The following is a 16,913-nucleotide window of genomic DNA, read 5'->3' on the forward strand; positions in this document are numbered from 1 at the left end:
TAAAGACTGGCATGTGTCCATAGAGAGCTTGTTATCCCTGAAATGCTCATGCATGAGAGCTGGATTAATTTCTTATGATGTGAATTTGTGATCATGTAGAAATAATTATAAGGTGATATTTGATCCCTTGAATGGCTGACTTTTGCCTGGGCACCTGACTCTGGGTGATACTCTTGACTACTCTCCATCCTTAGTCAAATCAGAGGAAAGAAGCAGCTTTGTAAGAAAATTGGCTCAAGTAGAGTCCTAGAGTTAAAAGATGATATAACAGGGTGTGGCCCAGAGAAGTATGTGGACCTTGGGGGAAGGGAAAGGTGTTATGAGGCAACTGGGTAAAAGTTTGCACCTTCCTGTACCTAAGGTAGTAACTTTATGCCAGAATGTGTTCTGTCTTCCATCTCATATGTGTTGGTGATGAAATTTTAAAAATTGAGTTACTTTATTTTTTCACTATTAGCCTGAAAGTTTTATGAATTTGTACCAAAGATTATTAACCACTCTTACATGAAAGTAGCTTGGGTTAAATTACATCAGAATCAAAAGGTTGATTACCTATATTCTTTGTTCCTTTGTTCTTTCCAGTGTCTGATGTGCCCCATGGATGTTTTTATTTTATGAGTCTCCAGAATATATTCCTTGATGATTTTAACCTTTGTATGTCCTAGCTGTCTAGGTAATAAATAGATTTTTATGATTATTTTTGTAATAAATAGAGTTTTATAGTTCTTAATATGGTTATTTGGACTCCATTGATTTTGTTTATGTAGTATTCATATTTAGGATTTGGATTGAAAGTCTGGATTTTTCTGGCCAATGTCATTTGAATTAAGATCTTAAGATACCAAACTACTTCTAGATATGGAAGAAATTGAATAATAAAAGCTGTAATTTATTGACCTTTTGCTTGTGGCAGGCTTTAATTTTCACCTCAATGTTCTAAAGCATATGATGTTATCTCTTTGTTACAGATGTAGAGATGTAGGCTAAGCAACATGCCAGAAATCAGATCTGTAGATTAAAAATTATTTCCAAGATATTCCTAGAGTAGACTTCTCACAATTAGATTAGCCTTGTTCCTAGGAAGCAAAATATGAAAAGCTGAATGTTAACACTTCTGATTCAGATTCCTAGAATTACAAAGGACTTTACAAATTTATATAGTTAATGTCTACCAATGCAAGAATCCCTTCTAAAACATTCATTAAAATTTGAGAGGTTAAGATCTTTTTCTCATTCCTGAAGTTTCAGAAGTCAACAGAAATAAACAATTTTATGTCTTTAGTTATCATTGTTCAGACTGAGAACCATTTAATTCTCAAATGGTTTTTGTCTGTATTGGACGACTCAGAACTTTTTCTGAGTAAACACAGTCAATGGAGCCACATTGAAGGCTCCAGACAATGTGGTAAAACTTCACAGTGGGGTGATCTTGAGCAAACTACTTGATTTTTCTAAGCCTTAGATTTCTTTATCTGACAAATGGAAAAACCTTTCTCGTTAAGTAGTCTTAAAGATTAAATGAGATAATCACATAAGGCACTTGACATATTTTCTACTGTCAAGAAATAACAAATGGTTGCTGAGTATATCAGATTTTGAGACACACTGAATAGAAACTAGTGAGTATGAAAGGGTTGTCTTTCAGTATAGTTTTAGCAGTGAGCCTTGAAGACAAACTCTTAAGAGGTTGAGTACGTTGGAAGAGGTACAGGTTGTGGGTATATAGAATTTGTATGTAAGTAGACTGAAAGTTTAGAGGTAATGGGAAGAGAGTTGAGTATGAGTAGATTTATTTGACTAAGAAACTGGAGAGAAGTCATTAGGTTAATGTGAGAGTTGATGGTTAAATAAAGGATGAAGAGTAATAAAACAAAGGTGAATGTTCAGACTAGAATGATAAATGAGGAAGAACATGGGTTGGTGTTTTGAAGAGGAGTTACAGTTCATTATTGGAAATGGACAAGAAGATACTACTACAGAAAAAATGCAAAATTATTTTAATTAACTCAGTTTTTGTAAAACAAAAAATAGGGAGTCTTCATAAAAAGTGTTAAGGCTTTGTATGTGGGTCCTGGGTTATTTAAGGTTGAAAACTTGTATTGGAATAGTTCAGGTCTTATTACCTCACACCCAAACCATGTTTTAACACTCCAACTGATCTTCCCTACTAGCATCTTGTGCTGCATCTCCCTCCTCCATTCTATAAATCATCACAAAATTCTTCCTAAAATACTATTTTCATCATTACTTCTCTGCTTGGTATACATAGTGACTCCCTTTTACCTATAGAATAAATTTTATAATTCTTGGTTTGGCTCTGCCACTTTCCATGATTAGACTCAGGACTGATGTTTCAACCAAACTAGTACACTTGCCATCTTAAAGCACACTCTGTACTTTTCTCTCAGTGGATCTTTGCTCGTGCTAGTTGATAGCTCAGAATTATGTCTTTCCTTCTCCACCTTTTGTTTTCTTCTTTATCAAAGCTCATTTCTATTGTTTTCTCCTCTACAAAACTTTTCCTGACCACCAGTGTTTCATTTCTCCTCTCTCTGTGCTTCTACAATAGTTATCTATTATTTGTATAGCTTTGATCATATACTTTACTCCTAAGTATTTGTGTTTTAATTATAATTATGTTGTCAATTTTATTCTAAAATTTGGAAGGGGAAAATGCCGTAACCTTTTTATTATGCCCAAACCTTAGCGGAGTGCCTATGGAGAGTGGCCATTCAGATACTTCGTAAGTATTAGGCAAAATCTACCTGAGAAGGGGAGTGATTGATGTAGCAGGTGGTGGAAGAAGTTAATAGCTTTCTGGTGGCAGATATGTCTGATACTTCTGATTCTCTTTTTATGAGTTATTTTTGGCTGAACGTGGACTTTAAGTGTGAAGATGATACAAATCTGAAAGGTGGCAGAGTTGTTATATTGGTATATAAAATTATGTTGACTGATTCTGGACCTAAGGATTTTAACTTACTGTGTTTGGCTTTGAGGGTTAACAGGACATTCATAACCATCAAGAAAATATTATTTGAAAATATTATTGTGAACTAGGCATCCTTTTAAACAGGAATTGTGGAATCACAGTAACTAGACAGTGTATTAGTTTAAAAAGGAAGATAACTATCAACTTTTGAGTCAAACAGATGTCTAATATATGAATAGTCTGTTCATATAAATCTCTGAGCTAAACTTTAAATCTTATCAAATTGTTAAACCATTTCCAGTATTTAGAAAATGCATAGTGAAAATCTCCTTTATTGAATTTTTTAAATGGATGATTTTATTTAGACAGTCTGTGGCTGCTTAGATCCATTTGTTGGCATATCATAGTAATGAGAGCAGAATCATGAATTTGATTCCATGTATGCCTCTTAAGTTTTTTTAGCCTTGACATTAGCAAGTAACAGTGATAGCTACCATTACTGACCACTTACATTATCATAGAAATTTTCAGGGAGTTCCCGTCGTGGCTCAGTGGTCAATGAATCCAACTAAGAACGATGAGGTTGTGAGAGTTTGATCCCTGGCCTTGCTCAGTGGGTTAAGGATCCTGCATTGCTATGAGCTGTGGTATAGTTTGCAGATGCGGCTCGGATCCCGAGTTGCTGTGGCTCTGGCATAGGCTGGCGGCTACAGCTCCGATTAGACCCCTAGCCTGGGAATCTCCATATGCCACAGGTGTGGCCCTAGAAATGGCAAAAAGACAAAAAAAAAAAAAGGGGGGGGGGGAAGAAATTTTCAAGTGCTATCTCATTAAATCTTTCTATCTATATGAGATAGATACTATTATTGCCTGTATCTTAACAGATGAGGAAATTAAGACAGAGGTTAAGTTTCACATCTAGTAACAGAAGCAAACATTTGTCCTTGGACTTTTCAAAGTAATTATATATGTAGCTCACAGCAATTTCATTGCTCCTGCTGAAAGTAAATCTGTTAGCATTTTGAGATACGTTAGAAAAATCTTTGTATGTGAAGGGTATGACTATAGTTCCATTGTACTCAGAGAGTGAATCTTGTGATTGAGTTGGGATCTGAGGTGGAAGTGTAACACTAAACTTTGAAAAGTACAGTACCACATGTCCTATCAGCTCCCTTTGGAACTTTTCACCAAGAACTATTAAAATTTTTAATATAAAAAGCATATAAGTTACAGCCATAAGGCAACTAGTACTACAAGCCATACACAGCTTTGTCTTAACTACGCTTATTTGATTCATGTTCACTTCTTTTCCTCCCACGAACATAAGTGATTTCATCAGTCTTTTATTCAAATGAAATTCTTGATGAGGTTAAGAAGATAGTCTTAAATACAAGCTAATGAGGCTTACAATAGAGATTATACTATAAATGGAACATATCAATGTTAAGATTTATTAAATTCCTTGAAAGCAAGGACCAGTTTTCATTCATTTTAAATTGGTGTTTAGTATATGATTGTGTAATCTTTGTAGTCTCCTTGATCATTTTCTGATGAACACATGGCAAGGAATTGAATGTGAGCCAGAAATATAGCAGACTATGAAAGAGCATAGGTCACAGATAATCCAGTTTAAATTTAGGCCGGTGCTTTGTATTCATCTGTGATATGATTGTCTCAGGCAGGGATATAGATAAAAAGGTTTTTTATTTGTTTTGTTTTGAGTCATGCTGTGTGTGGCTTAATTATTTTATTTAAAAATATGTTATTCAAGACATGTTGTACTGCTTTAAAGAATAAGAATGTAATTCATTACCAACTCTGAATGTCTTGGCTTCTTAGCACTGCTCCTTTTCTTTAGTATGAGTGGTAGAAAATTGTGACATATTTGATATTCTGTCTATAGGAGATTCAGCTTAGCTACTTTGTTACATTTAGAAATGAAAGTATTAACAATAAGGATAAGCAAGGACTGATTGTGTATTGATACTTGGGTTTTGTTTTACAAACAGAATTGCAAAACTTAGACTTTAGAAAAATATTTTTGTAGTATTCCACTATGCTTCAGAATATAAATAGGTAGTAAACAAAATTTGTACTTTTTATAAAGCAGTAGAACATCATCCTTGCCAAGGGTCTTTTAGGCTGTTTTGGACATCAAGGGACTGATCTTAGAAATGGCAGCTTTTGTTTTATGATCAACCCACAACTTAACCCTGTATTATTCCATATCTCTTACCTTCATTGTCTCTGTATGAATGCTCTCTGATACTATAAGCAAGTACTTTAACAACTAGTCACCCATCTAGAGTGATCTCGTATTGGTTTGCTACAGTTAGTAGAATTAAGGAGCTCCTTTAAGTGCAAGTGGGATTGTTCATTTTATGCAATAAAACTCCCAGACTAAATTCAAGATATTTTTTGTCTAAAATACATTGAAAGTGGATTTCCTAGCTCCCAGAAATTATTCTTTTGGGTCTAAATTACCTTAAACTTTGCTTTTCACATAGAAAAGACTGAAAAAAATTACCCATTCAGAATGTTGAATGAATGAGAAGATAAATAAGTAAATAGCCCAGAGAAGGAGAATGCAGAGGCTCTAACCTCTGGTCAAAACTACATCTTTTCTTTTTTTGTCCCCTTCAGCATATCTCACGTGTCATTTTCCAGTAATGAGTTTCTCATTAAGAGAAACTTATAAAAGTTGAGAAACCTTTAGAGGTCATGAATGAACAATGTTCTGGTACACTATTTTGGCTGTTAAACTGCATTTTTGCAGGGTCCAGTATTTATTTCTGTAGAAATTTTTAAAAATTAGAACTATGTATTCTTTAGAATAACGGAATGGAAATGGTAGGATACCAGTTTGTTTGCAGGTCAGCTTTTTTCCTGGGTAGAGAACAATTTCAAACTGTTGACAGAGAAGTCGTGATGATGTTCTATATACTAATCAAGTGTCACTAGGTACTAAGTACTTATGAACAAAAGAGGCATGATTCCTTCCTCATGAATCTTAAAATCTAAAATGAGAGACAATTCACAGGGGTTTATGTGCTATGATAAGGAAAACACAGGATTCTTTGAGCTCATGACTAACAGTAGATCTATTTCCTGAAACAGGGAACTGAGTAGGAGGAGTGGTAGGAGAAACACAATTTGAGCCATATTATTTGAGATGTGGCTAATAGAGTATAGGGGTTTTATATACATATACATATAGATGTATATATAGAGAGTTTTCACCTTTGAAAAAAACCTTTTTTTACTTTTCCATACACATAAAACATCTCACATCACAATTTATGGACTCAGTGAATGATGCTGTTTTAAAAAGTGTTAGAGGCTTTTTGGTCCTTTTTTCCAGCATATTTAATGTTTTATTTTTCCCTTCTTTCAACTTTAATATATAGGGTTATTCGCAAACACTTACAAATGAGGGGTTTTGTTTGCTTTAAGCAAAAGAGAAATGATGGATTGGCTGAGGAAGTTGGTTAATTGTTTTCTGGGTCAGAGTGAATCCTCAAATATGCAAGGATTAAAAAACAAAACTTGGAATTGAATCCACTTCTCAATATGTAGACAAGTTATCCAAAACTGAGAATTTAAAATAGTTTATAGATGATGCAAATTGAGATTGTGAATACCAGAACATTTTTAGAAAACTTTAAAAATGAAATAGCTTTATGTCGTCTAAATCTTTTAATGTTTTTCTAATACTGTAACTTTTAGTACAGGTAAGTAGGTCAGTATGTAATTTTTAGAGTCACTAGAACTCACCAACTACATTAAGCTTAGCTATTTTTCAGGCAACTGTGTACTTATAAAGTTTATTCTTAAAAATTTTGCAGAACATACCTTTATAGAAATTTAAGACAACTACCTTATGGAGTATGTGATTGAGATCACAGCACATGTTTAGAAGATGGCAATACATTTAAAAATGATGGAACATGATGGAAACATCAAAAGGGGCAAGCTTGGTCTCACACACACTTAGTGAAATTGAAACTGCTGCTGCTATATATATAAACTGACTGTGGTTTGGGTTCTTATAAATTTTTACCTAATTCATCAGACTAAATATTTTTGGATAATTTTTGGTAGAAAAAAATGACTTATGTCATGGAGTTTATGGAAATACTAGTTAGCCTAAAAGAACTTTATCTGACATTTTCATTAGTTTGGTTGATTTTGGTTTATTTTTTGAAATTTCATTTTTAAGGTTTTTATTTAGGGCATTTAAATTAGGGTATTTAACTCAATAGCAGTCTTGCATTAGAATTTATTTGGATGAAATTTGGTTTGTTGAAGGAGGTTAAGTAAATATTTAATTGGATAGGTGAAGTAAATATTTAGTTAAAGCTGTAAGATGTAGAAATATTGGGCAGCTGATAAATTTTAAGGTAACATTTTTAATCTTTGAAACAAATTTAATATATAGTATTTTCCATGTTACTACAAATAATGTACAGTCATCTTTTTAAACCTTTTTTTTAATGCAGAATCATATAGATATGGAAAGTCATATAAAATTTTAAAAAGTTTTATTAAGATGTAACATAGCATAAAACTCACCCATATGAAGTTCACCACTCAGTAGTTTTCACTATATTAACAGGATTGTGCAGTCATTTTAATTTTAGAACATTTTCATCACACCCAGAAACAACCTCATTCTCATTAGTGATCACTCCCCATTCTCTTCTACTCCAGCTCTTGTTAATCACTCATCTCTTCTGTCTCTATAGATTTGCCTTTTGGCTATTTCATATAAATAGGTTCTAGATAACTTTTTGATCAGTGATTTCTATCTAGCCTTTATAAACATCTTGTATATCTCATGAGATAGCCAGCAATGAATAATTTCACCTTTTTTTTTTTTTGCATAACTTAAGTAATAGCTATTTCCTCCTTCTGTGACTGGAAAAATTTATTCAGTAATTAGAAACACTACCCAAATTTAAACCAAAATCAGGCTCTTTACTAGTGTTATCACCTCAAAGGAATATGTACCATTGGTCTTTACCACCAGTGGTGATTTTCACTATGGAGTGCTCAGTAGCCCCTCAGCTTCCCTAATATATTGCTCTAGTAGTCATTTCTCTCTACCTCTCAAACTCAGATTTGCATGAATTCACTGTAATATTTTCCTCTGTAATGGCTTGCCTGAACTCTTCCTTCTTACTCCCCTAAACCTAAGAATTAGGAAGAAATAAAGGCAAGAGATGGAAAACAGAGGAGATTGTTCAGGCTTGGGAAGGACAAGGTAGTAAAGAGCCAGAATAGAAATGGTATAAAATTTTCAAGATTTGGTTTTGTGGGCAGAAGTATAAGACTTGGAGGCTGCTTAGAAATAGTAAGTCCTGGGAGTTCCCATTATGGCTCAGAGGTAGTGAACCTGAGGATGCGAGTTCAATCCCTAGCCTTACTCAGTGGGTTAAAAGTCCATCATTGCCGGGAGCTGTGGTGTAGGTCAAAATGAGGCTCGGATCCTGAGTTGCTATGGCTGGGGTGTAGGCTGGCACCTGCAGCTCTGATTCCACCCCTAGCCTTGGGAACTTACATATGCCATGGGTATGGTCCTAAAAACAAACAAAAACCAAAAAAACAAAAAAACAAAAAACAAAAAAACAAAAAAAAACCATTAAGTCCTAGAGGGAACAAACAAAAGGCAAAAATGTACAATGTATTATAACAAATTTCACAAATTTCCAGTTCTTAATTTTGAATTTTAGTCATATGTCTGTGAAGCACAAATGATGATTCCATTTTCTGATGAGGTTTAATGCTCTTTTCTTTGCACAACTTTGTAGGAATTTTGAAGCTGAACCATAGTCTTATATTGCTTTTAGTTTTTGCAAAGATCCTCAGGCTTGAACCAGTGTAGAGTGGGAAACTCCTATCACCTTGGGCTTATTCTTTGGAGGAATCCCATAGGGACTGAAAATGTCACTGTGCCCCTGGGGTTTCCTAATTGGAGAGGCAGAATCCTATTCTGGGTGCTGCATACTGGGCTGCTTCAGAATTCTGGAATTAGCCAGAGAAATTGCTGCTGCCAAAGAAAATCTTAACTGATTTGATAGATCAGGCACTTCTGATTGGATTAGAATTGTTAGTGAGATTTTAGAGATACTCAGTAAAAAGTGCCCCCAGAGAGCTACAATCCCACATACAGCTTTAAAGTCAGTAAAGTCCTGTAATAAGCAAACTGGAAATTTGGGAGGAAGGGAATGCAAACCAATGGGAACCACTTTAATGATATGTTTAAAATCCTATATTCAGCTCCTTACCAGAAATGTGCCTACAATATTTTATATATAAATATTTTAAGGAACAGCTGAAGATAGGTGATATTTTCTTGAGAACAATTGAGATTCATTATTTAACAGATACAATATGCTGTCTGATTTAAATGGATGTTTTTAGTATTAGAAACCAAGTTTACAAAACATCTGTGTATAATTTGCTTTAATAACAAGCATTTTTAAATTTAACTCCTCTATATAAATCTCTATTTTATAGGTTATTTTTATTGTAGAATTGAAACTTGAGTATTTGTTGATTTAACTGACTAGTCTATATGATTCGGCTTTTATTAAAAGAATATTTAACATGAGAAACTTGTGAAAATATTTTCAGTACTAAAGAAGATTGGAGGAATGTTGTAGAGTACTTGGCCCTGTGAACTGCAAACGGACCCTATAAGAAACTTCTTCCTGTAACTAATGTAAGGTGTGAAAATTTAAAGAGTTCTATGATTTATGTATATTTAAAAGATATGAGATGCCAGAGGAACATTTGTTAAATGAGATTAAACTCTACTGCATGGAGGAGTTCCTGTCATGGCTCAGCAGGTTAAGGAGCCCGACTACCATCCATGAGGATGTGGATTCCACCTCTGCACTTGGTCAGTGGTTTAAGGATAAGGTGTTGCTGTGAGCTGTGGTGCAGGTTGCAGACTTGGCTTGGATCCCATGTTGCTGTGGCTCAGGTGTAGGCCGAGGCTACAGCTCCAATTGGACCCTAGTCTGGGAACTCCATATGCTACAGGTGTGGCCCTAAAAAGACCAAAAAAAAAAAAAAAAAAAGAAGAAGAAAAAAAGAAAAAACTCTGCTACATAGAGGAAGTTCCCATTATTTTGCAAGTGTCTTCTGATTCTCTTGGTGGAATAAATGTTAATAATAGAGTCTAGAGAACTCTATGACTCCTGTGTTCCAGGGAGTTAACGTGAACAGAAAAATCATTAATTAATAGTTTTGGGCCTCCAGGAGCACTGCTATGTCCAGGTTTTAAATTTCTTAGAGCCTACATCTATGCACTATTTTTATGCTATTTACTATTTTTGGAGAATTTAATTTTTTCACCTTTCTCTTTCATCCTTTGCTTGTAGGTTTTTTGAAGTCAACTTTTATTTCTTTAACTCAATGAGCTAATTACTACATTTATTTCCAATCTTTTGACTCATCCGTCGACTGTTTAATATCAACAATTATTTTCTAATTTCCAAAAGTGACATTTAATTCTTTACCATTTGCTTAGTAATTTAAAAATAATTTATTTCTCATATTTTGTGTATTTTTTGAAAAATCTTGTTTAAACATTTCATACATAGTTATGTTATATCTTATATTTATTGATTTCCATATCTGAAGTCTTAAGGGAGTTATATTTGTTATATGTTGACTCCTATTCATGGCAACTTGTTTCCTTGTATATTTGGTGATTTTTTTTTTTTGAGCTTATAATTGATTAAACACCAAACATTCCTCCATCATGTATAATTGCCCACAATTTTATTTCCTCTTTTTGTAGCATAAAAATTTTCATTTCCTATAATTAATACCTAATTAAATCAGCCAGTATATTTTACCATTTTCTGTGCTTGTTCCATGTATCTCACTCCTGGGTTTACCTTTCGTCTTGCTAAAGTATATTCTTTAGTAATTTTTATCTTTTTTTTGGTCTTTTTAGGGCTGCACCTGCAGCACATGGAAGTTCCCAGGCTAGGAGGCTAATCAGAGCTGTAGCTGCTGGCCAACACCAGAGCCATAGCAACACCAGATCTGAGCCGAGTCTGTGACCTACACCACAGCTCACCGCAATGCCGGATCCTTAACCTACTGAGCGAGGCCAGGTATCAAACCTGCAACCTGATGGTTCCTAGTCAAATTCCCTAACCACTGAGCACGCCGATGGGAACTCTGTATTTTTTAGTAATTTTTTTTAGCAACAGACTAGCTTATAATAAGTGTCCTTAGTTTTCGTCTGAAAGTATATTTTTACAATTTTTTTGGCAAATAAAAAATTCTTGAGTCATAGTTTTTTCCCCCTTCCTATCAGTGCCCTCAAGATATTTCATTGAAATAGGAAACTTGGCAAACTTTGGAACTCTGAGAAGTATGGTCTCTACCTAAGTATTATGCTTTTTTATGTATTTTTTTTCTTCTGGTAGTTTTTAAAAAGATCCTTTTTTTGAATCCTGTCACCACTATATACTGTGATAGTTCTCAATGAGAGGTAATAAAATAGTATTTGTACCATAGGGGTTGTAGTGGTGATTACATTAGTATACGTAAAGCATTTAGAGCCCTGCATATTTCAAGTGTGGTATAAATGTTAGTATTTGTTGTTTGTTGTACCATACTTGATGTTCTGAACACATTACCATGATGTGCCTAGGGTATGTGTATGTTGTGTTATCTGTACGTACTCTTTGAAATGAATAGTCGATCTGAATACACATCTTCCTTCAGTTCTAGAAAATTCCTTAGCCTTTATATCTTTGAATACTGCTTTTCCAGTCACTCTTCTTAATCCCTGTGTTATGTTCTAGGCAGTTCCTAGGAACATCTTCCAATTTGCTAATTAACACCTTGACTTTGTTCAGCTAGTTTATGCAGCCTCGGTTTGTTTTTATTTCTTAGTGATTACTTTTTCTCATGTTCAGATTCTGTCACTCATTGCCACCTATTCTGGTTTGCTTTCTGGCTATTTTTTATTCTTTTTTCCCTTTCATGTCTATTACTCTCTTTTTAGTTTCGGAAAGACCCTAAACATATACATTTTAGGTTATTTTCTGATTGTTACTTGTAGATTGAAATCTTACAGTTGATTTTTGTTGGCCCTGCATCTTAGTTTGTTTTTCTTGTATGTTTTGTTTAGGAGTTTGGTTTTCCCTTCTCTTGTTAAATGGGAGCTTTTTTGTTTTCTTTCTTTTCACTTTTTTTTTTCCTGGCCACTGCATGCAGTGGCTTAATGTGAGATCTCAGTTCCCAGAACAAGGGTTGAATGAACCCAAGCACTGAATCCTAAATTTTAGACCACCAGGGATCTCCCATCTTTTTACCCTTCTCATTCAGTGCTGTTTTGCATGTCTTGGCCCTGGTATGTCCAGTCTGAAACCATCAGGATTGGGGTTATCTCTTCAAGAAACACAGACCAAAAGGAGGTCTATGCTTATGCTGTAGAGGCAGGTAACTTCATTTAAACTAAATTCCCCAGCAGTGGTTAATAAGTACCTTTCCCTACTGATTTTACAGGCAAAGAGAATCTCTCCGCCACAGGAATTGATTTCAGTGAGTCTAGTTTCTACCCCAGCCTTGATGGAGGTGTTTTTACTTCCTCTTAGTTACTATCCCTGCAGGTTGTGGACTGTGCATCTCTATTACTTATACTGAGACAGTTTCAGCTTCTCAAAGTGCTTTCTATTTCAAGAGTTTATCTTTAGCAGGTGGCTTGGTCATCTTAATTTTTTGTTTTATAGTAACATTTAAAAAATATATTGGAATAGAAGAGCACTTCAAAGTGTGACTATATAAAACTATTTAAATGGAAGTTATCACTTAAAATTCATGTATATATTGTACATGTCCTTCAGAAAGGTGCCAGTTTGCTCCTGTACCTATGAGAAGTATATTTTTTTTACTCCTTTGTCAGTAGTGGATGTTATTCATTTTTGATCTGTGATAAAGTAATGAGTGAAAAATAAATTTATTTTTAATGGCTAGTGAGATTGGTCTTTGCTCCATATATTTATTGGCCACTTACATTCTTTTATGAATTTCATTGTCTGTTCATGTTCTTTGTCCATTTCTTTAAAGTGTTCATTTTGTTATGAGACTTTTGTTACTTTACGAATATTAATTTTATCATGTATATCATGAATACTTAAAGATATTTGCCTTTTAAGCTTATGAGCTTTCTTTTTATAATGCAAAGGTTTTATTACTCTGGAGTCACTTTTTTATTCCTTTGGAGTCAGTCTTTTCCTTTTTGCTATTGTATCATACTAAGAAAGTCCTTTCCAACCATAAGATTATAGAACTATTTACCTAGATGTACTTGTATGGTTTTGTTATTAGTATTTCAAACTTAAATCTTTAATCACCTGGTATTTACTTTAAGATGTGCAATAGGGATTCAGCTTCCCTCCATGGGAAATCAGGGGTAGAATAGGCCAGTTCTTCTAGTATCAATTATTGAATTTTTGTTCCTGCAGCTCTCTTTCTGGAGTTTCCTCTGTTCCACTGATCAGTTTATTCCTGCAATAGTATTCACTCCTAATTACCATAATTTGAAATTGTTTTAATATTAGGCATGACAAATTCTCATGTTTTTTAGAATTTTTTTGGCTATTCTCAAACATTTAATCATTTATATGAATTTTGGAATTGTTCCATCAAAGTCTTGGAACAAAAATGACCCAGTTGTAAGGATACTGAATTTCTTATTAGTAAAAGGGATGAAAAGTGTCCTGACAATATTGAATCTTCCTAGCTCAAGAAAAGGAGTGTCTTGTATTCTGAGACTCTTTTCCTAAAAGTTCTGAATATTTCTTGTTAATTTCTTAGATATAACTTTACTGGCATTTTTTCTTTATTTTTAAATGATTATTGTTAATAGCTTTCTTAAATGATTTTCTTTAGTCAGATAACCTTCTCGAACTTTCTTTTCTCCTAATAATATATTAGATTTGAGTTTGCCATCATATAGTCATTATCTGTAAGTAATAATTTGATCTCATAATTTTATGCATCTTTTATCACTTTGATCACTTTCTAGACATTGCTGAGTAATAGAGATATGAGCAGGTATCCTTTTTCTTCTTTCTTGGGAATTGTTTTAGTCAATATGCTTCCTTTTTGACTTGTATTATCATGTCTTGGAGTGAATTTTATCAGACCCCTTTTAGCCTCTACAGAGATGACCATATAGTTTTTCTCCTTTGGACTTTAGAGAAGTTACTTGTATTTTAATAGGCTGCTGAATCTTGGCTTGTATGTCAATTCCTAAAATGAACCCTATTCAGTAAATTTGTAAGTAACTAGCATTACATGTTTTTATTACATAATATATGCTTATATTTTACTTAGGATTTTTTGTGTCTGGACTATAGTTTTAGTTTTTAGTGCTTTGTCAAATTTTATATCAAGATTATGTGTTCGTAAAAAGCAGCAAGTTTTCTTCTCTGTTCTTTAAGTAGTTTAGGTAATTCTTTTAAGGCTTAAAAAGATCTTGGTTGTGAAATTGTCTTGCCTCATGCAGTTTTATTTTTAATAACTTTATTTTGAAAACAATTTAAACTTACAGAAAATACGAAAAATAGAATATAACTTCCATATTTACCAAATGACCAGTTGTTAGCATTTTGCCACACTTGTTTTATAAACTTTTTTCCCTTTCTGCACAACACTTGCAGGTCCTCTTCGCACACACAAATACATATAAGCCACACACAATCACACATTAAATTTTGTTGTCATATCTTTTTTTGGGGGGGAGGGGTGCCATATCTGTGGCATATGAATTCCCAGGCTGGGGTTGGTTGAATTGCAGGATATGAGCCACATCTGCAGCCTACACCACAGCACATGGCAATGCTGGACCCTTAGCCCACTGAGCAGAGCCAGATATCAAACCTGCATCCTCATGGATACTAGTCATGTTCATTACTGCTGAGCCACAGTGGGAACTCCTCTTGTCATATCTTTTTGTCTTTAACCTGGAATGGTTCTTCAGCCTATTTGCTTTTGTTTTTCATGAGCCCTAGAGCTTTTTTGAGGGACAGTTTTTTGATAATGTTTTCATTTTGCTCCAGAGTTACTGATCTTTATTCTGTTCCTTCTTTGAAAAAAAAAAAATTGATCATTTGTTTTCCTAGAACATTGTCAATTTCCTCCATGTTTTCAAATTTATTGACAAAGATTTTTACAGTGTGTTTCATAAAAAAACAACAAAAAAATATCTATCTGTGAGGTGAGTATAGCATTTGGTTTCTAAGTTTGAATAATAGTTTTTCTTAATTAGGCTAACTAGCAGTTTATTATTTTACTCACTTTTCTCTATCCTATTTACCTTATCTTTCATAAAGTATTCCATTAGCTTTCCTTAGGTTTTTTTTGTGTATATGCGTGGCTATTCTTTTTACTTCTTGAATATTTACTATACTAACCTTTACTTTTTTACTAAGTATGAGTATGAGTTTCCCTGAAGAAGATTTGATCACATCTCATGGACTTTGATGTGATATTTTTCTCATTACTGTTGTTTCAAAGTATTCTGAAATTGTAAAAATATACAAACTAAATGCAAAGTTGATAAAAAAGCATGCCTTTTAAAGAAATTTTGAGATGTTTGAAGTTTTATTGTTGCTAGTATCTACTTTTATATTAAAGTCAGTTAATGTGGTATCATCTATTTCCTTTTTTTCCTTTTACTTGGTCCCTGGGGTGAGGTGGGTGGGGGTGTGTTAGGAAACTCTAAAGCTTTTGTTTTTCAATATAGAATCCAATAAATGCTTTCATTTTAATTAATGTTTTCAGTGTGTTTGAACAGAATATATCATTTTGATTTTAGCATATGGTATTTTTGATAAGTTTGCTGTGAATTATCTGGCATAAAAATATATAGCACAGGAGTTCCCATCATGGCTCAGTGGTTAACGAATCCAACTAGGAACCATGAGGATGTGGGTTTCATCCCTGGCCTCGCTCAGGGGGTTAAGGATCTGGCGTTGCCATGAGCTATGGTATAGGTCGCAGACATGGCTTGGATCCTGTGTTGCTGTGGCTATGGCTTAGGCCATTAGCTACAGCTCCGATACGACCCCCTAGACCGAGAACCTCCATATGGCCCTAAAGAAAAAGACAAAAGACAAAAAAATAGTAATACAGCACATAAAATTTGTAAGTAAAATTGTAATTTTAGACAACACCCTCATCAGTTAAAGAAGGATACCCATCCTCTTTTTTGCTTTATTCTTTATGCTTTCCTTTGTCTGAAATTAAAATTGCAACACTTGATTTCTTTTTGGTTATATTTGCTTAGTATGTTTTGCCCACTTCAAAGCCCTATATAATACTAGGACATCTCCATTATTGAGTTTCTTGTTTTGATTAACCACTTGATAGCATAACTCTGTCTTTAAACAGATTTTTCAGGAATTGTACATGGATGATACAATTTTTTAGTGCTGGCATATAATGCCTGTTATCTTTATAATAAATGCCAACTTTGCTAGGTCTAGAGTTCTTGAAATATCCTTTACCCTCACATTTGTAGGCATTACTTCATTGTTGCCTATCATTTGACATTGCAAAGAAGTTCGAGGCCACTCTGGTTTGTTTTTGTTATTATTTGGCGTGTTATATTTGTCTAAATTCTCATATTCCTAAAATTCATTATCCTCACCAAATTATGCTTTGGTATTGGTCAGTCTCTACTAAAATTATCTAGACTTGATGAATGCTTTCAATTCTCAAGTTCAAATTTTCCTCCAGTTTAAGAATAATTTTTCCTTTTTTTGAAATTTCATTTCTCTTCCATTATTTGATTTTCCTTTTATTGTGTACTAATAAACTGTTGGATCTACAGTGTTTCTATCTTTAATCTACTCTTATCTCTTCTTATTATCTGCATACTGGATGATTTTTCTCTTATTTCCATTTTTACACCTTGGAGATGGTTTTCTGTAGGTTCTTTGCT

General features: G+C 33.8%; 1 protein-coding gene across 16 annotated transcripts in view; it reads left to right on the forward strand.

Annotated features, from left to right (window-relative positions):
* The window catches only part of PPM1A (protein phosphatase, Mg2+/Mn2+ dependent 1A), a 51,558-nt gene that overhangs the window by 7,674 nt on the left and 26,971 nt on the right, over positions 1 to 16,913 (forward strand). For 6 of the 16 annotated variants that reach the window (XR_014820220.1, XR_002335514.2, XM_084982730.1 and 3 more), the window contains exon 2: positions 583 to 673. The exons of the other annotated variants lie outside the window; for them this stretch is intronic. Coding sequence is in view for 4 of the 6 variants with exons in the window: in XM_084982730.1 (XP_084838856.1) it covers positions 640 to 673 (34 nt within the window). In the remaining 2 variants the exon portion in view is untranslated. The remainder of the gene's footprint in view (positions 1 to 582; positions 674 to 16,913) is intronic. 16 annotated transcript variants of the gene reach the window in all.

The sequence above is a fragment of the Sus scrofa genome, chromosome 1, assembly GCF_054392235.1.
Source record: "Sus scrofa isolate SSC_HxYL_T2T_F1_AM1 chromosome 1, Sscrofa_HxYL_maternal_Yorkshire_Landrace_v2.0, whole genome shotgun sequence".
NCBI lineage: Eukaryota > Metazoa > Chordata > Mammalia > Artiodactyla > Suidae > Sus > Sus scrofa.